This window comes from Dermacentor variabilis, chromosome 2 (assembly GCF_050947875.1).
Source record: "Dermacentor variabilis isolate Ectoservices chromosome 2, ASM5094787v1, whole genome shotgun sequence".
Taxonomy (NCBI): domain Eukaryota; kingdom Metazoa; phylum Arthropoda; class Arachnida; order Ixodida; family Ixodidae; genus Dermacentor; species Dermacentor variabilis.
In genome coordinates, this window is record NC_134569.1 from 85453612 (window position 1) to 85475084 (window position 21473).

Sequence of the window (21473 nt, forward strand, 5' to 3'; positions counted from 1 at the left end):
AGCAACAATGGATCTGTTTTGCTTTTAGCTGCAGCTGCGGTGTGCGCGTATGTCCACTGATGCTCGTTGCTAGCTGTTTTGGTTTGAAATAATGCTGTGCGTCTCTGCTCTGCTTGAAGTCTACGGATGTTGCCACACATGTTAAAGAACTCCAGATCTTGAATTGAAATCTGTCTGAGCAGAATGTGAGCGCTTCGACCGGGTGCCAAAAGTTGCGACTTGTTTCCGAAACTGAACCACGCGCGATGCAGCGACTTGCACGAAACGTTCCTGCACGGTACCACTTAAAGCTGAAGATGGCAGCTATGTACGCGATAGCATGCTTTCTTGTGCTAGCTCTCGGTAAGTAGATCGTTTTCCTTTAAAACGTAGCGTCGCACGACGTCAACGTCTTCACTCCGTTTTTGAGTACTCCCTCCTCTTTGCATGCTTTATGCGAACGTATGCTTTTGCAAAGTACAAGTCAGATAAGAAGGGCGTATGTTGCTCATCTTTATCGAAGAAATCGCTGTTCATGATTCACGTTCAAACTAGCGATCAACTAATGTATTCTCTTTCACAGGACTAACTCCTGTTTATAACGATCTCACTCGTTGCTGAACGCACTCACTCGCTGTTGATTAAGATTACCCTTTGAGACAGGCTCTTTAGACTTATTTATTTATTCTTTTTTTTTTTTCACGAGGCCAGCGCATGGAATTCGCCAAGGTAATCTGCATTGATTGGCTGCGGCCGCAGATGGGGGTACCGGGAGTCGTTCCCTCCCTTTTAATCAATGAAGTGAAGGTCCCCACCTTGTTTTGGATTCAGTACGGCTTCCGTGTCCCTTGCCTCAAGGACATGCCGCCTGTTTCTCTTCCTGTGGCCAGTTGCACTCAGCTATCGACAACTGGAGAGCGTGGCAAAGGCTTCCACTGTCCTATCGTTGCGTGTGCCATCTGCAGGGTTCGGCGCCGACCCTCCTCATCCGCCTGTGTCGTGAGTCAAGCTTGAACTTTCCTTTCTACACACCTAGCATGCCCATCTCGGAGCAGTGAAGTTCGCGGTGACTACGCCGTGGATATGGAAAATTACTCTTGTCACGACATCATCGTATAGTCGCCTTGTATTCTTCAGTTATGTATAGTGAATGAAGGCGTGTGTTACTATATAGTGCTCCTTTAAAATAAAGTCAAATCGTGTGCATTCTTGTGAAGCGGTATCGTCACGATAATTCTCCAAGATGAAGAGCTTGCTTTTATTATTTTTTTCTCGTCTGTGGCATTCGTAGATGCACAAATGCTAACTCTTGTTTCAAAAGCCTGTGGTTTATACCTATATCTTTCTGATGTGGCAGTGTTATTGCCAAGAAGCTGCCTTTATTGAAGACAGCTGATGAAGGAGGGGTCGACGGGAAGGACAAACTGATCGCCACAATGGAGCAGAAACTACGTGACTTGGAAGCTCGCATCCAGAAACTTGAAAAGAATGCACCGAAGACTTACCCTATTGTTAAGCAGCTAGACTACAGAGAGAAGAAACGCATCCTGGTATGTGAAAGCGAAATTTAGAACATTTTGAAGTTTGGCTAGTGGTGCAGGATTATACATGTATACATATAAAAGAAGCGGCTAAAAAGCGGGCATTAAGCTGCTTGTGCTTCATCTTTTTTCTTGAGTCAAATTCGTGAATGTGCAGTTGTGTAAACACTTAAGATATGTAGTCTTAATTGACATCCACTTGCTCTCCTCGTCCACATTGGTCTTTGCTATCATTCCTTCATTTTCATTAGTGTTTTGAAAGCTTGAAATTTATTTTCATGAATGTGTGCAACTCAACAAAATGCACACATAGAAACAGCTTATATGTAATGCAACCTGCGCACCTATATTTTTGGCCCATGGGTCAAAGAAAGCTTTACGTGCATTGCAGTCAACTTTTTTTTTTGCATACTGTTGGTTTTTGGTTGTGCTGGGTATTGTTTATCAATGCTTTAAACTTTGTCAAGTTTTGGGAAGCATCACATTTACTTTATTATAGAGGATGGAGGCAATGATTATAGAATGTGTATACATTAAGCTTGACATTATTTTATTACTATTACTTTCATCCCTGATTGCCTAGTATCTTGAGCATTGATGCAATGCAGTACAATCCAAAGTTTTAAGCTAATAAGAGCGGCTTCATGTGTTGTTTTATTTGCGCTTAACCGACTGACTGTGTTGTAGTTCATGGAATATGCCTTGTGACTTCTTGAAATAGTTTTGCCTTGTCATTTGCCCTAGGTTGCCGGCGGTGCTGGGTTTGTGGGGAGCCACCTAGTTGACCATCTTATGCAACAGGGTCACCAAGTCACTGTGGTGGATAACTTTTTCACAGGCAGCAAGCACAACATTGAACACTGGATTGGCCATCACAATTTTGAGCTCATTCATCATGACATTGTCAGCCCATTGTTCATTGAAGGTAAGGCTTATTGAAGCTACAGAGGTTGTGGCAAAGCTTTACCAAATGTATGAAACTTGATAACTAGAGTATGAAGAAAAGACCCATTTGGAAAGAGCATGGCACTGGGAAAGGTCACTGTAGAAATACTAGTGGCCAATCGTAGCTCAGATGGTGCCTTACTCTTTCGTTATTTTTTACCCATTTGTGTGCTTGAGGTGCAAAAAAAAAAAGAAACACTAAAAGACTACAACGCATTATCATTGGCTTGTGAAAGCACAAAATTTATCGGTTTAATTTTCATTGACATCCCATTACGTTCTTCTTTTGAGTTTCGGATTTCTATTTCTGTTGTGATATACACCTCTACTGTTCATTAGAACTGGCAAAGTGGCTAGTCTAGCACTAGTGTGTGTGAAGGAAGAGATATGTCAACCAAGTAAGCCATTCTTGTTCTCCACTTCCTTTGCTTGCCTGATCTGTCTATAGCAATGTTTGTTCTGAGCCTGTGAATATCAGCTTCTCTTTACCTAGTGATCATGTGTGCAAGGAACTATAGAGCATTTCAATAAGAGAACATATCTGAATGTCTTGCTTCATAGTATTCTATAATCTTATGGGCACACATCAAGACTCGTTTCAAGTGTAGTATATATTGTTTTTGTCCATGCATAATGCTTAAGCCATTCAGAACTGTGAAGAATGATAACATAATACAAGTGACATTGTGCATTCAATGCACAATGACACTTGTGTGTTATGTTACTACACAAGTGTTCCCCCCTGAACATTAGGGAACCGTCATGCTAATTGACGCAATGACAATATCGGGTTTGTAGAAGGCACTGTCTACATCCATTATGATAAAACCTTTTTAGATGGAAATGATGTATTGATCTAGCACTTGCACCAATATTTTAAGGCTGTTCGACAAATACAAGTATCATCCAGGCCAGTTAGAATGTCCACAGTCTCAAATGAGTGTACATCTGCAATGAGAAATGTGTTCAGGCAGTCAACTGGGGCGCAATCGGAGATATTTTGTTCGATACGCGTTCTGTTCAGTTGCTGCAGCGTCACAAAGTTGCAGTATGCAAAATTTGTGACAGCGGGGTGGAGAGAGCAGCCAATCAGGAAGTGGTGAGGTCCCCGGAAGTTTACTTCCGTCGTTTGTCGTCTGCTTGCAAACAGTATACTGCAAAACCAAATGTTTCTCGTCTTCCAAATGAATTAAATCTTTATCTAAAAAAATGTATTTTTTCTTCTCAGGCCCAAACACGTTTTCAAATAGTAGTACGTGTGACTACTGCAATTTATAACTATTAGGTTCTTTGCGTCATCACTAGGTGGTGTCGCGCACAGCGAGAAGAAAAAAGGAAAAAAAACGACGGGAAGAGTGGCGCACTTTTCAAGAGGCAGCGACAACATTCCAGTGGCTCGCTGGCACCGATGATGTTGTCGATTTCTCTGTGCAACCAACGAATTATTTGTTTCTAGAAACAAAAACGACACCGGTATTCACTTTCTGCCATTTCTTCAAACGCGTTTCACACCGCCACCCGCTCTCCTCCTTCCTCTAGAAACGCCAGCACAACAACCTAAGTTCCAAATGGAAGCGCCATTTTCTCGAATTAAACTATGGATTGGATTCAAACGGCCCATTCTGCAGCCAAAAAGGCCGCCTGTTCGATCCAATCCAATCCACCAGACGTGCCATGCGAAGTCGTATGATCGCTCCAAACTTCCCAGCTCCCGTCGGGTTCGGCGCCTAGCAGACGAAATGCTCAGTGGGAGGATGATTGACAGAAGCGTGTCGTCATTTTGACGTCACCAAAAACGTGGCCGCGCCCCGCAGCTGGCGACGTCGGCACGGAGTAGGCCAATTGCGCGCGCCGATAACCAAACGAACGCGACGAACAACCATCTCCGATCGCACCCCTGCTTGCCACAGCCAATGTCATATTGCAATGGAGAGAAGGCAACTTTGCTCTGTTGATGTGACATCTTGTTGCACTCATTTGCAGTTGACTACATCTACAACTTAGCATCACCTGCATCTCCTCCCCACTACATGATGAACCCTGTGAAGACAATCAAGACGAACACACTAGGCACCATCAACATGCTGGGTAAGAAAGCTTTGGTGGAGAGGAGTTTTAGAAAGATACAGAGTAGTAGTGCTTGTAGTAAATACAAACAGAGTTATTTTATAGCAGCATAATAATGATTTGAGCAACTTCCTTTACAATGTTGTCATGCATAATTGTGTAAGAGTAGTGGGACATTTGTGATCTTGCTATAAGTTGTTAAAAATGGCCACTTTTTGTCAGCACTGAGAACTTTGGTTCCCCCTCTGTATGCAGGGTTGGCAAGACGTGTTGGTGCTCGTCTTTTGATAACATCCACATCAGAGGTCTATGGGGACCCAGCTGTACATCCTCAGAATGAGGAATACTGGGGCCACGTCAATCCCGTGGGGCCACGATCCTGCTATGACGAGGGCAAGCGAGTTGCTGAAACCCTCTGCTACGCTTATGCCAAACAGGCATGTAGCCTTGCATGTACAAGTTGCTTTACATTGCACGCAGCTTAGCCTAATTTACTGTGACAGTCTCAGTATATTTAGTGCGCTTGTGCTGTAAAGAAAAGTAATTTATTCAGGGTTCATTTGAAACTTGCCTAGTAAAGCAGACAAGCGAAATTCTGAATGCTTGAGTTTATTGAACAATTAATTGCTGCACTGCATGGCGTGTGACTTGTCATAAAAAGGCAGTCCAGATGAAAAATCATGGCTCGATTGAACAAATGGCAGTTAAGCTATTGGCAAATTGCAGTGACTACTTCAAAGGAACATTTTGCATATCCAAACAAGAAGCTCCTCTTTTGATGGCTTCCTTGTTTTCATCGGGCTTTGTGCTTTCCCCGACTATTCCAACTTAATTTTTTTTCTTAAGGGATGGGGTTTGTTTGTGTCTTTAATAGGCAAAAGGAATTGTCTCTGCATCTGCATTTTTGCTAGTGCAGCTTGTTTTGTAACTCTCTTTAAAGGCAGGGGCTTTATGTTGTATGATAACAACCGCAAAATACTTTGACAGCTTTGCATATGAAAGGGATTAATTTTCATCCATCTGACTGTACCACAAAGCTACAAAGTATGTATGGGTTTCCTTTGTAGCGTCGTCTACATATTTGTGCTATAGGTTTTTTATTCCTACCTTTCATGAACATTCCTCCGCCTTGCAGTACTTATTTACTGCTGATCCAGCCTTGCACTTCAAGCGCACATGCTGACAGTTTCCTGAGTTTGCGTATTTCGTTTTTTATTTAGGAAAGTGTTGAAGTCCGGGTGGCTCGTGTATTCAACACATACGGGCCACGCATGCACCTTAACGATGGCAGGGTAGTCAGCAACTTCATTCTGCAAGCATTGCAAGATAAACCTATAACTGTAAGTCTGCCAATGTTTTTATTTTTTCTGCCACTGAACATTGCGTTGGTTCGGCGTACAGAAATCATAAATATGAGGTTGCAGCAAAGGTATTGTGCTTTATTCCTGGCTGATGTAGTTGAGTTCTGATAAGGTGTACGAGGACCACGACAAATTCAGCAGAAATCTACAAGAGATGTAAACCTGGGGCTCTTTTTTATTTCCCCCTTTGCTATAGCAGTTGTATGGGCACTCCAAGCAAATTTTTACTCTCAGAGTTCATATGAGGTATGCTGGAATAGCTGCTATATTATTGAAATGCCAAAGTTGCTCTGACAAAGTTTTATGTTCTTGACTGAATTCTTTCACAGAACTTTTGATAATTGCAGCCAGTGAAGAACATTTGTGAGACACAGCATTCACAGGTTATGACTTCATCTTAAATCTTCTGAAGCAATAATATCGAAACAGTAGTAGGGCTCACAATCTGCAAATGATGTAATTTCACTGGCACCGGCACCGGTGCTGTTTACAGGCAGCACAGGGAAACTTGCGTGTTGCCATTGCTGGCCCTACATGGCATCATGTTAAACCTTTAAGGTGCCACAAATTTTGACTCTTCTACTCTTTACGCTGACAGAAATTGGTGAACTAAAAGCCACTGAATGAGCCTGACGTGGAACTCGATTAAATTAAATGCAATAGTAATAATACAGACGCTGGAGGCACATTCACACTGTCGTTGCTGCTGCCATCGTTGTAGAACTGTCCCACTGGTGGCACTTGCATGGATTATGCACAGAGTAATACAGTGTCTCCTGATCTGGTGGCAGAGCAAATGCTGCATTCTCTCATCTGCTGCAGGAATGAGCACATTTGCAATATAAGCAAACTAGCATTCCTGCTGAGCTGTTGTGTGGATACTCTGGTCTGAGCAGCAAATGTCAAGCTAGCATTATGTAATACAGTCGACTTTCGTTAATTCGATTCTGACGGGGCCGACAAAATGTATCGAATAATGTGGGGTCGAATTAAACAAAATGAATAAAAAATGACAAAACACACTGCCATTGCATTTGGTGGTATTTGCCAGAGTCCAGCATGCCCAGAGTCAAACGCGTGCCTACTTTCTGTGTCTGAAGTAGAAAAATAAAGTAGAAATGAGCATTAGAGCTTCTAAAGAAAGCATCCAATTTTGTAGCAAAAAGATGTGTTGCACAGTGGCGGTCAGTTTCCTAAAGTCCACTTGACCACACCTTGTCTTCTTTTTTTTTAAGTCAGCTTCGTCACTGTACATTTGTGTTATGCGTTAAAGCATATGAACACTACGAAAGCAGTATTAGCTCCAAGAATGACCTATAGGGGCGCTACGAGCACCGCTCGCGTGATGTCGGGGCACTGACGCGCGCCTGTCGTCTGCTACAGTTCAGGTGGTGTCTGGGCACCTTCTGCAGTGTTCCCGTTTGTTTGCTCTTGTTCTCTAGGCTTGTATATTTATGACGGTTGTCTCAAATATATTTTTACGGTGTCTTCATTCGCAAAAATTTATTCAAAGAGCTTATTTCCTAGATGACAATATATTTCTCAAAGATAATGTTACAGTGCCAGCTGAAGAAGCTCAGACCAGCCCACTACCGGTTTTTCTTGCGTGGATCTACATTCTGCAGCGATAGCACATGTGAATAATTAAAGCATAAACGTAAAAGCATAGCACATAAGAATCCAGTTAGGCTATCATGCCTGCCATGATCTAAGATCTCAAAAATGCTGGCCATATGTGACTTCTACAGCATCTACCTTGATTTTAACTTGCTATGGCATGTTTGTTCACAATGAGTAGTTCATGGTATAATATCGAATTTTTTAATTTTTTAACAGTAACACTCTGCAGTAATAGAGGACTTAACACTGCAGTTTAGATTCTACCGCTTGCTTCTTTAACTGCTTCTCAAAATTAAGGTGTTCTTCACCTGTTAATTTTAAGTGGTGGTAATTTGAAGTAAATCTAAATTATAATTTAGGAAAGGAATGTACCTATATTTATTCTTTTTTCCATGCTACACATTCAACTCACTTGAGCAATTTACTGGTGCTTGAGGAACAGGCATGACGAATCTATTTGGGGAACTGACACAAGCTGCTTGGCCCAAATTTTTGAAGGAAATATGCCTTTTGAACCATATGGTGCAGCCAGAAAGAAGCTGAAGCCTCATTCATTAGCACTATGCGACATATTGACGATATCATTATTCCTCAGTGGAGGTCAAAAATCAAGTGAATTCATGAGAGGCTTGTGTAGTCTTCCTTATGAGGGGGGTATGCGAGGGGGGTATGCGTGTACCTGCCATGCGGAACGAGAACCGATATGCCTAATAAGTGTACTTACTGGCAGGCCTTCAGAGCTTTTTGTGAGGTGCCTGTGGCAATTTGATCCCCTAAAGGATGTAAAAGACATGCATTCATTTTCTCGAACTGCCCGATTTATCGGATGTTTTCACAGCCCCTAGGGAGTCCGAAAAATAGGACGTTGACTGTACTACTCACCAAATGGTCCACGGGGCGAACGTGCAGCAGAAGGAGGACAAGAACAGAAAGGACCAATGTATTGAGGAATGAACGGGAGAGGAAGTGTGCCCTCGCTTCTTTGGAGGAGCTTGAGCTCAAAAAACAGTTTCGGTTGCCGCCGAGATGCAGTTATCCCTCATCCAAACCATAATAAACTCTTTAAAGCAGCGAAAGGCAACACTGAGGGGCTGTGCGCAGGCTGAGAATGTCAGAACAGTTGAGGTCGACTTTCCAGCTGCTGAGAGAGAATCTCACTTGTAACAAAGTTTGGGCCTCATACCGATGAGCTTGCCATCAGTTGATAGTAACAGCTCATATACGAAGATATTTGCTTCTGTATGCATCACTTTTTATTCATATTTGAAAATTTTCTACTTGATTTGCAATGGGCTTTACCCTTTTTTCTGAAGGTATTTGATTAATTGTGCATTTTATTAACCTCTCCCTTCTGTTTTCGTTTTAACTAGAATAAACACTACTCCTTACTGTTCAAACTGGATTAAGTGTTTTTTTTTTTAACATGCTTACATCGGGCTACATTGTGTCAGCCCGTCTTGATGTAAAACGAAGTTCTATGCCACTCAGGAAATTTTACCAAGGCATTCAGGGACAACGTGGAAAACTCTGGGAATTTGGAAATGTCAACTTGGTAGACACCCCGATTTTCTAGGTGCCTGTTTCAGAGAACAGTGGTAGTATAGTAGCAAGTAGCAAACAAAAGCAATGATAATAGCTGTTTGTGCTGCATCAGTTTAACAATGCACCCTTCGGTCTTGCAGGTACATGGCTCTGGCAAGCAGACCAGGTCATTTCAGTATGTCAGCGACCTTATAGATGGCTTGGTTGCTCTGATGCATGCCAACTACTCAAGACCTATAAATCTTGGAAACCCTGAGGAGCACACTATTGAGGAGTTTGCACAGATTGTAAAAAATCTTGTTGGTAAGTTCCTTGTCTGTCAGTACTGGCCCATATTCAATGTCTGGAACTGTTCTCCCGATCTGTAATTGTGAATAGTAGTAACTGGTGAGCACATTCTGAAACTAATTTTTGAAACCTTTATTTTACACTGACTGCAGGTAAGTGTTCATACAGAATATTTTACTTTATAACTTGGCTGTTTCCCAGGTCACAGGTCGGTAATGGCTGGTATTCCTCGTGTACGACTGTGCAGAGCTTTCTTAGAATGCACAAGCGACATCTTTCGTTTGAATCACAGGAGGTAAAAAATTATTGTTGTTTCTGATCTGACGCATCATAGTGCCACCTTTCTACACCTCGAGGAAGTTTTAATCTGGAATAACACCTTGGTGATACAGCTGTGGGTCATGACGGACCAGGGCAATATGACAAGGGACCCACTTTGGGTCACAACTCACAGAGATCAAGACTACAAAAAATGCTGTCGCAGTGAATGTGTTAGTATTCAAGAACAATTGAACGATTTTAAGGGTGCTGAAGATGAAATTGACTGTCGATTATGTGAAATGTTGTGTAAATGTGCATGTTCGCATCATACTCTTGCCTGTGTCTGCAGGGGGATCCAGCAAAATAGAATATGTGAGTACTGTCATTGATGACCCCCAGAGGAGAAAACCTGACATTGCACGTGCCAAGAAGTACCTTGACTGGGAACCAAAAGTGAGTTGACCTGTTTTTCTGCATGCTTGCTGCTTGAATGTTTGTGAATACTATAAGATCTGTTGTTACCATTACTTCTTTTAAAGTGATAGCTTTCTTTGGCTCTGGTTCTTCCACCAATTTTCATGGTGGTCATAAGTTCATGCTTTGTGGTCGGCAGTGACTGGATTTTCATGGCTGATACAAAGGCACCGATGCAAAGGGTGCATACTCCAGTGCAATCTAGTTACAGGGTGCATTCGTCACTGAATGCCACTTATAACTTTTTGAGATGCATGCACTGTTGCATGAAAGCTGTGGGGCATCTGAAGGTGTAAATGCTGGGGTGGAGCACTTGGAAAGCACATCCCTCCTCCTCTCTCACCGGCCTCGCCCCCCCTGTGGTGGCTGCAGCAGAAGGCTCCAGCAATGGAAGGGAGAGCGGCAGTCACTTTCCATGCTGGCATTTGCACCGCTGGAGATGGCATACATGTGGCAAATTGTTTTTTTGTGTGTAGCTATGTATACTACTGCCACAGAAGGGCTGGTTAACAGCTCTGTTCTCTATGTAATTATGCAATAAAACAATAAATCTTACTTTAATATGTACACTGCAACAAATACGCCTTCAAGCGCATCATTTTCATTTGTTACTTAAATAGCCTTCTAGAAGAGTTCAGCTACTTGCTTATGACAGTCATTGTGAGTGGTTTGTGCACATTTTTAATGCTACAACATAGGCAGGTGTCACTACACCAGATTAGTGTGTATCTTGTGCCTTTGAAGACACCTTGTTGTCAGTGTATTTAAAGGAACTATGAACACAACTTCTACACATTTGTTGTTGCCTCTGCAAGATTAGGGCTGGTCCTTTTCAATGCTTTTGCATCTCAGTTGCATCACACAAACTTGTGAATGAAGGGAAAGCAGAGATAAACTAGCAAGGAGCATTGTTATCATAAAGAGATCAGCTAGGGCTGCTCCTTCCATCACACCTGTGCAACATAGCCGACAGTGCAAGTTAATGTTGGAGTCCACACCTGTATTTGACATTGAAGCTACTTTCATGCTTAATTAATATAGAAGACCATGTGCAAAAAATGCAGTATGTCTCATTATTTCTTGAGGGTAATCTATCATTCTAAATTGAATCATCCCATTTAACCTATACATTATCAGACGTTAGTGAAATCTGATAAAGAGTCACGTGTTTCGACCTCCTAACATTACAAAACAAGAATCCTTGTTTTTAAGGAAAAAGGACCTGTATCAGAATAATCAGAGGATATTCTGTTGGTATAACTGTTTCAAATTTGGGGAGGAAGGCACAACCCGGCAGTTCTAGCCAGTGGGCCTCAGTCCTGGTCAGCAGCATCTAGCCACAGGTTGTGCCGCTACTCATGCATTTTTTGTCCTCATCTGCTTTCATGACTAGCTGTGATGTTGCAGATCATGTTTGCAGTTCCCACAAATTGAATTGAAATTGTGGTATTGACGAGAACTTAATATATTTTTTATGTCTCTTGCCATGGTGCTTGGCTCCATGTTGGGCTTTACATCTCTGAATGGGCCCTTGGGTTTTTCTGGCATTCAGTTGAGGGCATCCATTCTCCAACCGTAGGCGGCCTTTTTAGCAGAGTGCCTGCCACAGCTGTGGAAGGCACATTAGAGCTACTGCTGTTGTGAACGTACTGGCAACATTGGTGCAAGTGTGCTCCCCTGTCTACTCGGCTGCTATGGGACTTCAGTGCTTGGAAGGCCATTCCCCAACCTGAAGGCATCCCTGTGCAGCGTATGGGGGGATGTGTGGATAACCTTGTGTAATGGAAGTGAGTTAGTTGCCTGTGAATGACAATGTAGTAATTTCTGTGATGTACATGCAGTTGAAGAGGCCTAGCACTTGCTCTTACCCCATTGCTTGTTTCCCAAGTTTGACCAAAAGATTGATTTGTATGAGCCTTTGAACATTTGATTTGATGCCGATGTACCATGATCTGCTGGCATCATCAATAGTGATGTGCTGGAGTTAGTTTGCTTTATCGCTGTTACAGCATGTGCATAACTGAGTAGTGACTTTTGTTATCCAGACTGCTAAAAAAAATATCTGAAAAGTGCATTTACGGATGTTTCAGGTGCCACTATTAGATGGCCTGAGGAAAACCGTGGATTACTTCAAGGAGGAATTGACAAAGAATAGCAAGACCTACAATCCTCAACTAAATCAAAACTCCACAAAGCTAAAGTAACACATCCTCATGTTGTTGTTGCAATGCTCGCATTTGTGTACTATGCTTATACAAGCTTCACAGGATGTCAGTGCTTGGCAGTGCAATGACGGGACTGACAGGCTTGCCAAGACTAGTGCTGTTGTGTTGGTGAAACTCAAGTGAGCAGCACACAAAAGTGCCATTACTATGAACATGTTATGGCAAACATAATGTAATTTGAGTTCGTTTTACAGAACACAAGCTGTAAATAAGCTTTCTTGCTGATAAGCAGTTATTGTGTGTGTGTGTGTGTGTGTGTGTGTGTGTGTGTGTGTGTGTGTGTGTGTGTGTGTGTGTGTGTGTGTGTGTGTGTGTGTGTGTGTGTGTGTGTGTGTGTGTGTGTGTGTACAGGGGCTGTATTCTCAGAGTTTAGCAGATATTTTCACCATTCTGTGACCTACTTGGAGCTTGAGGACCAGGCAATGTTGACGCTCGTGGGAGGCGTGTTATTTTCATTGCATTGACTTTTGCTGGCTTAGCCTATCAACATGTGCTGTAAATGGTATCCTCTAAAGGGATCAATGAAGACTACGGTCCTTGGAATTATATTAAGACAATTTTAGAAACAAAATTCACATCACGCACATTAATCAGAATCCAGAAATCAGCCATGCATGGCACCTATTCACTCAACGAACTTTGTTAAAGGCGCTCTGCCTAAATATAAAAATTTTGTGCCCATTTACAGATTCGCTTCAGATGTATTGGATTTCGTGTGTTGGTACTATTGGGGCAGTGCCCTCAGTCCTGCACCTTGTTCCAAAAGAACACCTAGCTTTCCAAGTTATGTATTAAAGAACGAGGGATGTTTGGGCTCTAGTGCTGAAGTGTAAAAAATACGGGTGTCTGCCTGCAAAATCTGCCATCAGTAAGCAGTTGTTTGCTGCAATGAGCTTATCTATCACTGTTCTTGCTACTAATGCTTTCAAAGCATTCTTTTCTGTGGCAAAAGATAGTGAGGTTCAGATGCTTGTTTGTGAAGCTATTGTATGGCTTCTAGTCTCGCTGCTGCTGCTTCTGCTGAGTGACATGAAACACATGCACCATTTCAGTTCCTAATTCAAGTGGACAGCAGGCCCAGAAAGGGGGATGGGCAACCTTATAGTAGTGGGCGTGCATTTGGTACTTTAGGGCACTTTGTAATTTGCTGCTGTACTTGTAGACGACTTTCTGTGGAAATGAAGGAAAAGATACAGGGGCAGAACTTTCGCACATGTGTTAATGCATCGAGTAGTTCAAAAGAACTTGACTGCGCCTACAGTTTCTTGAAATCAGTGTAGCTTCCACATGTAATGGTTTAGCATTTGCTCTTTCACCAAATAAAAATGCAGAAAAAAGTCAAATTTAACACTGAGTGGTGTATTTAGTCTCATGCTCTTGTAAATAAGATGCTTATGTTTACTCTTTTCCAGCTTTAGCTAACTCAGATGAGTATCTGTATCTTTTTCAGGAGTGAAGGTTTATTTTCTTTTCAACGCAAAGAGGGTGCCAAGACAAAAGGCAAGAGCCTGACAAGGTCCTGATCACCCGTAGAACAGCTGGCATTGTGCCCGAGCACTTCACAACAAATTCACAATGAACTTCTCAAGCGTTGTAAAAAGCATGACGCAGAAAGTTAACATGCATCAAATTTGTACAAGAAAAGAATAAATCGAATACACAACTTATTGTACGAGCGGTATAAAGATACACAATTTTTTTTACAAACATAGAAATGTCAGTCCTAAAACACAGGAACATTATCACAAAGCTTACAACATGTGCGTTATAGAAAAAAACATTTGAAAGGTAGTAAAATAAATACAAATAAATATAAAGTCTGTCGACTAAGTAAATATCTCATTCTGTTTGTTCCAATAGGTATTTTTTAATTGTAGATTTAAAACGTTTTTGTGGAAGGTAATTTTCAGTTTCAAAGGGAAATTGATTTATTACCGTGGGAATTTGGTAGCTTAGTGTTTGCTTGCCGTAATTGGTGCGGATGCTTACTTATGGCATTTTGCCTCCATAGCTTTCCTTTCAGTGCCACAGAAAGTTACCCGCAAGTAGTTAGATGCCCCTAATGTATTTTGACATAGAAAACTAAAAGGGCTTATACCCTGCACACTGATATAGCTGTGATATGTCATGGGTAGTCCTCCTCCTCCTTTTTATTTTGTTTTTATTTTGATGCCCAGCAATTTTTTTATTGTGTATTGTATTTAGATGTATGATTATGTTTGCACTTGGAGTGCATCACATGTATTATGGCATAACCTTTGATACTTTTGGACATCCGTCAACCAGAAGAACATCCTCTTGGAATCGCACTTTCTCTTCTTCTACGCTGTGCTGCAAAGAGTGGTGTGATCGCTCAGACAGTGTCCGTGTTTTCTTGTTGTTTTCACTGCAAATTTAACATTAAAGTCAATGTTGAGGCAGTCATGCAGTTTCATTTAAAGCTATGGTCATCAAAAGAAACGAGTGAGTAGTCATTCCTGCTAAGCTTGCAAGCACTGGCATGTTCAAACACTTCCTGGTCCAAGTCATGCACATTAATTTTTCAGGGTATGTTGCTCATATTGGCATACCTTTACATAAAACTGGCTGTCCCTTCTTTCATTTGCATGACTTCCTTTGTATTTTCAACTAGCACTATAAGGTGAACATTCAAGGATATATTACTAGTCTAAGCTCTACAGTATAAACTTATGATGGTAGAAATTTTCGCTTGAAAATAGGTCATAATTGTACATTGTTTTATTATTTATGTTTTACTATGTGGTGTGCCGGCATTAAAATGCTGAGGGATGCTGTGTGTGTGTGTTAGTGCGTGTGAGTGGTTCAATTATTTGTGCTCTGTGTGTCGGTAGTTTTGTAAATGCTGCACAATCAGGGATAAGCTGTTAAGCAGCTTATTACACTTTGCACTTCACAAGTATACATGTATTTTGAGATAATTGATGCAGCTCAGAATAAGTTATTATACATTTTGTCCCATTTGTAAAATATACAGCTGTCAGAATTAAACAGTGTGTCTAGCAGGTTCTCGTGAATTAACCAAAAATTTTACTTGCTTTTGCTGCTGAAACTTTCGCACTAGTGAAAAATCCACTGCAAGTAAACTTAGACAAGACACTTAATGACCTGAGTGAAATGTGAATGTGCTAACTATTTGTCCCTTGCCTCACTGCTTAGTTGCACTCGCACATGGGGCAGAGTTGCTGACTGTGTAACACTTGCTTTTGTGTGTGTATTGTTGCTTTGCAGTCTGCTTATTCTGTTCTTAGTAGTCTCACTGTGCCTAATCATGAAAAGGAACTTGGGATTGCATCACAGTAGGAGCTCTAGTCTAAGAAATATTGCTGCCAAAATTCCTGAAATATACATTCAACGGGTAACATTGGGCTTATATGTTGACTTTAACACTTTGTTGAGCTTCTGAAATTAATCTTCTGAAGCCTGGCCTTTATGATACCATCATGTAGTTTGGTATCTGAGCACTTCAAGTATTGTAGGCAGCTAATGCTGCCACGTATGTTTGTGATTTTTTGTTATAATACTGCTGTGATATGTCTCCAGAGAATGACTATATAGGGTGCTACTTTTTTGAGATTATACAGATATTTATAGAAGGCTATGGGCGTAGTGAATGTGGCATTTTTCAGAGGAGTTACCAGGTGAAATGAACGTACTTAGCAGCATATAACCTGTTTCACAAGAATAATTAAGACCAACAAATGTGTGTTCACTTTTAGAACCTTGCCAGCAGTTAAGAACTTTGAGGCAAGGATTAGTACCTTGGGCCATATGACAAATTTGGAAGACATCACATTTTAGTTCACCCCAGTTTTCTGTTTATATATATATATATATATAATCTTATAAAAACTGCACCTAATTCGAGATGTTCAAAATCTAATTTCAACGTTCAGTTCAAGGTCTCTTTGATTTGGCTGCGCTTTCTGCGTTATTTCTTGGAAGTGCAGTACTCTTGTCCTCAGTTTGACAGCACTGTGCACCACCTGCACCGCGTTCTTCGTTTTGACTTAGTGCGAGGCCAGTTCAGTACGAGTGCGCTGTTCTCCTGCACTCGCTTCTTTGGAAGTGCAGCCATCGTGCAAGCTCTCTGTAGCAGACGACATGGCGCAGTGCTAGTTGATTCATATATGATGCGCGAATAAAAATGTCTCTCGCTCTGGTTACAATAGATCGCTTTATCTAGCTCGCAGTGTTGTGTGGTAGAAGTTCGATGTCTGATTGGGCACGTTAGTAAAAACTTGTAGCACCCTAAATTGCTTTTAATCGTACGGTTTTCTCATGGAACACGTCTTTGGCAAAAAAATAACCTTCACAGTCACCATTCCATTCCCACAACATAGTGCTATCATAATTGCATTAACAAAAAGAAGATGAAAAGAAAAATATCCACCCTTTCGCTATGTGTTCATTTATAAAAAAAGGTTTAACTGCCCGCAGCAGACGACAGAACCCGTTCATTGCTACACTCTCCTCTTCGATTTGCAAGGGCCACGAGGCACGCAAATACCGCGCTGCACTTGCACAACGATGACTTTGTGCGGCACCGCGCTCGGCACGCTCAAGAACTAGTTCAGAAGCTGCAACCAATTCTAAGATACCTTCAGTTTCAAACGTCGCTGCACTTTTCGTTACGGGGCGTTTCCATACGATGTCATAACGGGGCTGCCTTTTCTATGCATCCGGTGCATTATGTTTCGATATTTTCTTAATTTAATGTTGAAATTCGATTATGAACATCTAGGTGTGATTTTCAAGATTTTAGAAAAAAAATGGCAGTGCACTAAGATGTGACTGCCTCCACATTTGCCATGTAAAGTCCCCAAGGTTCTAATAAGAAAGTAAACGAATTTTATTGCGATAGCAATAATATGGGCATTCCAGGCGAACTTACGCCGTCGGCGTCACGAGGGTGAGCCGCGAAGTGCACTCTTTTAAAACGGTTGCCTCCTTTGGGGTGCACATTTGTCCGACATTAATAATCGTCATCTCTCTTGCTTGCGTTTCCTTTCTTGAAAACTCGGAGCTCGCTAATTTCCTGTCGAGAATGCCGTGTCACACTGATAACGCGCAAGCCGTTCGTGACTGGGAAGTACCGGGCTCGCAGCGTTAAAGGGAAGCTGAAGAGTCTGTAGAATTCAATAAGACGCTCATATACGGATACGGGAACCTTATAAACCATGTAGGTAAAATTTGGGGGTTTTTTTTTTCAATTAGGAGCGACGTAATCGTCGGTTAAAATTGCGCTGTAGCTCCGCCCCCCGTCGAATGCCGCGCGCTGCTGCTGACGCTGACGATCCGAGCGGAGACCGGAAACCGCGGTGTTGTGACGTCAACTCTAGTGTTTTGTTCCTTCGCAGCCTGCGCGGCCGTGCCTGACCGTGCTTGTTTCTGCGTGCGTGCCATCGTAATCTGCTTCGATCGACCGTGCATTCCTTTGTTGGTGCGTCTGCGTGTATGTAGAGTGGCCTCACGTAGCCGACGGAATTCGCCGCCTTTACGACTTCGGTTACGAGTAGTGTGCGGATGGCGCACAGATGAAGGTCACTACACGTACTGCATGAACCGGGAAGCTTTTTACGCGTTTAAACCGTCTTTGTAGATTGCCGACAGCTTTGGACAGCGCACAAATGCCGACGATCGCATCCCCGCTTACGTTCCACGAGGAGGCATGCAGGAACACAACACTACAGTTGTTTGACCGGAAACGAGCTCACTAGATCGGCGAAAGATCGGCGAGATCACTAGATCGCTTTGCAAAAAACATACTCACCAAAGAGCATTTCCAACACGAGGAGATCCCAAGATTTCGCTTTCGTTCGCGTCGAAAGCACTGCTCGCACCAGCATCGTTTGCTTCTTCGAGAGGCCGGCTCTTCGCAATCGGCTCGTACATGTAGGGAGTAACGCCGAACTCCTCAGAAAAACGCAGTCACTCTAAATTTTCCATTACCTCTTAATTTTCCATTACAGCACCAAACTACCTGGCACCGCGCTTCATGTGTAGCGGCAGCGGTCGGTCACTAGAGTTGACGTCACGAGGCGCCCGACCAATCACAGGCGGAAACGAGACGCGCGAGCTGGGCGTGTCCGCTGCTGCACTTTTCGTCGAAATAAAATATATTTGCGCTTTCTTTCGCTCAATTTCGATACGATATTCGAATTCGGAGGGTTGAAAACCATTATGTACACATGTTCACTCATTTTTTTCTGGAAAACCTTTCAGCTTCCCTTTAAAGAAAGGAAACGTAGGCAAGACAGGTGACAATTATTGTTGTGGGACAAGATAAGCCCCAAAGGGTGTAATTTTTGGGAGCGCACTTTAAAAACAGTTACACCCCTTTGGGGTGTATATTTGCCACACAACAATAATCATCCGTCTTGCTTGCGTTTCCTTTCTTGAAAACGCTGCGCTCGTTACTTTCTTGTCGAGAATGCTCTGTCATGCTAACAACGCGCACGCCGTACGTGACTTGGAAGTACCAGGCGCGCAGCGTTAAAGAAAGGAAGTGCGGGAAAGACAGATGACGATTATCATTGTGTGGCAAATGTACACCCCAAAGGGTGCAACTGTTTTTAGAGTGATATGTGGCGGCTTGATGCGGCAGTGACTTCGCGCGCGCTCGCAGGGGAGGAAGGCGGGGAGTGCGCGCGCCGTATTCTCATGCGTGTAAGGGGTAGGAGGGCGGGGAGTATGCGCGCACTGGGAGAATGGGGTTAACGGCTGCTATGGAGGCAGGTTAGTGCTAGGCTCCTACGCCAGCTGCAGCGGCTGAGCTGGGCCGCGCGCGTCTCATCTCGGAGGCAATCAGCGCCGCGGCCGAAGGCTAACCGGCCGGACATACGTGACGGCTTCATGTGCGCTGCGTTCTCGTGCGCTTAATTCACGTGGAAGCGAGAGGCAGCACGAAGGGGAATTAGCTCGCCGCTGCCCTTCATCAGGCCAGCGTTCTGCACAGCGAGCGTTTGCGGTCATTGGGTGAAATTCGTTCGTGTTTGGGTGTGCGCGCGTGACAACGTGCTTAATTTAGTAAGCGAATGTTTACGGCAGTTTGTGCAGCTGGTGAAATCGCTAACATTTCTTTGTGTCTGATAATTTACTATCGCAATCAGTGCTTCGCCTGTCGCGCAAAGGTCCATTTTTTTGTTATTCATTATTCTGAAACTTGCGTTATAAGCGGCAATGTATGTCAGCCCCGCCTTACAACTCCTCTGCCATAATGCCACATTCGCCATGCTCATAGCCGTTTTATAAAAATTATGTATATTCTAAAAAAAGAAAGCCCTGTTGTATTAGCCCATGGTAACCACGCTGCCAAGAGTGATGCTTTGTTGCACACCGCTGTACAAACATCTTTTTCTTGTCTTTTGTACACAGCCATGTAAAGGGTGCAGCATGGTTTCATTACTTGTACATATGTAGTTTTCAGAAGATCAAAGGGTTTCTTCTGAGATTCGTTATTTGCGAATAAAATTGTGCATCCTTTATTTTCGTTGTGCTTGTCTCGAACATGCAGATGCCGTTCTGGCTGTAAGGTGGCCAGCTACGATGTAGCTCCCACCCATTTGCCGACGAGGTATTCAATCTGCTCCCGCGCTTTTGTCAGTTCAGGCACGTCATGCTCCGAGGGTGGGTACATGTCCGCACAGTGGGCGGTTCCTGAAAACAGGAGGCACGTAGGAACCGTTAAAAGGCTGTATTGGTAGGTTTCTGTTTTGTAATACAATGAATGCCCTTGAGTAGGAAATTAGGAGTAGGAGTGCCCTTGAGTAGGAAATTACCTTTGTAGGAAATTTAGCTACTCATGAAACAAAGACACAGACATAGCAGCGACATAGCACTTGCCCCCTTCCCTCCCCAACAGCTCCCCGTGACCTAGCTCGTACCTTTCGGCAGTGCCTGCTCTCAGAGCTAGCCGGTTGCTTAACCGCGGAGAATGATGAAACTTCACTCAAGAGAAAGCAAATTTAGCCTTAAGCTTGCGAATTCCCTCTGCCCATGAGGCGATCCAAGGAATAGAAAAGTACTATGCAATCCGTGGCTTCGCAATCATGTCGGCACGGCTATCGGTGTGAACTTCGTTTTCTCGTTCTATGGCGACTGTTCTCCTTCTAAGATCGCGTACGAGATTCTGAAAAAAATAATCTGCCAGCGCAGACATGTATGTTTGTAGCTGTAGCTCTCTTGAATGCAACAAATTCAAATCGGTCCAGCGGTTGTCTCGTAAATGTATTCCTGCGTTTTACATACACTTGAATAGGAAAATAGGAGTAGGCCTCGAGCTAAAGCTTCTTGCTAACCGTCAAGTCGATGGCATTGCGTTGACATCGCGGATTTCAGGCTATTTCTCGCTCATTTTGGGCTTTTCTGTGCAGAAAAAGTGCACAAAGACTTGAGCTCTTGTGCATATATATTATGAACGCAGCGCGAACTTCATTGATAAACAATTAACGAAGCGTATATACGAATGCAACGTGATATTGAAGGAGCCCTGCAACGCTTTCCTTTAGACCTATGCAACGCTGCAATGGGTGCGATGCCTTCCTATAAATATATACCCAAAGAAAACTTTTGAAAACGCCCATTTCCTGTCGACGTTTTCTTTCGTTTCCAACGTTCCCGAGAGAGCGACGAAGGAGCTGTAGGGGGGCCGCTGTAGACCGGAATCATTTGGACGATATTGCTGGGAACTCGAGATCTTTCTCACCTCCACAGATCTTAGCTACGTGCCTGCCGGCCTTGGTGGCCGGCAGGCGCGCGCAGCAGCTAAGCCTAGCGTGGGTGAGAGAGAGAGAGAGAGAGAGAGAGATACGGAGCGCGGGCCAGCTTCAGAGAGCCCTCTTCCCTCACGCTCTGCTCAATGGTGCGCTGGTGACGTGGCGTCGCAGCCAGTGGGAATTCGGGTGCAGTTTCGTTGCTACAGGCACCGGCTTTTTCGCTCAATAAGCCGCTGGATGCTTTTGCATTAAGAAATGAGTGGGAGGGTTACATACGGCACCCTTCCCCCTCCCCATCTGGAATTCTCGGGCAGTGGCGCCGAACAGTATTTGCTGATTTTCGAGAAGCTTCGAACTATGAAAGTTCGGAAGAAATATTGCGTGCGACACGTCGCTTACGTTGCAAAACACATTTTGAAGACGATGTTTTGTTTG

The 21473-nt window shown here is 43.2% G+C and overlaps 2 protein-coding genes across 2 annotated transcripts in view; one reads left to right on the top strand and one right to left on the bottom strand.

The window, feature by feature from the left end:
* Uxs (UDP-xylose synthase) lies at positions 1-19809 on the top strand. Its single transcript, XM_075681199.1, has 11 exons — positions 1-342; positions 870-978; positions 1337-1529; positions 2265-2445; positions 4449-4553; positions 4788-4969; positions 5753-5872; positions 9196-9358; positions 9954-10057; positions 12169-12278; positions 13754-19809. Exons 1-11 carry the CDS (start codon positions 246-248, stop codon positions 13824-13826), a joined length of 1437 nt encoding a protein of 478 aa, XP_075537314.1. The 5' UTR covers positions 1-245; the 3' UTR covers positions 13827-19809.
* LOC142572227 (putative serine protease K12H4.7) overlaps positions 19790-21473 on the bottom strand; it is an 18964-nt gene continuing 17280 nt past the window's right edge. The window contains exon 9 of the mRNA XM_075681198.1: positions 19790-19980. Coding sequence (XP_075537313.1) covers positions 19865-19980 — 116 coding nt within the window. The 3' untranslated portion in view covers positions 19790-19864. The remainder of the gene's footprint in view (positions 19981-21473) is intronic.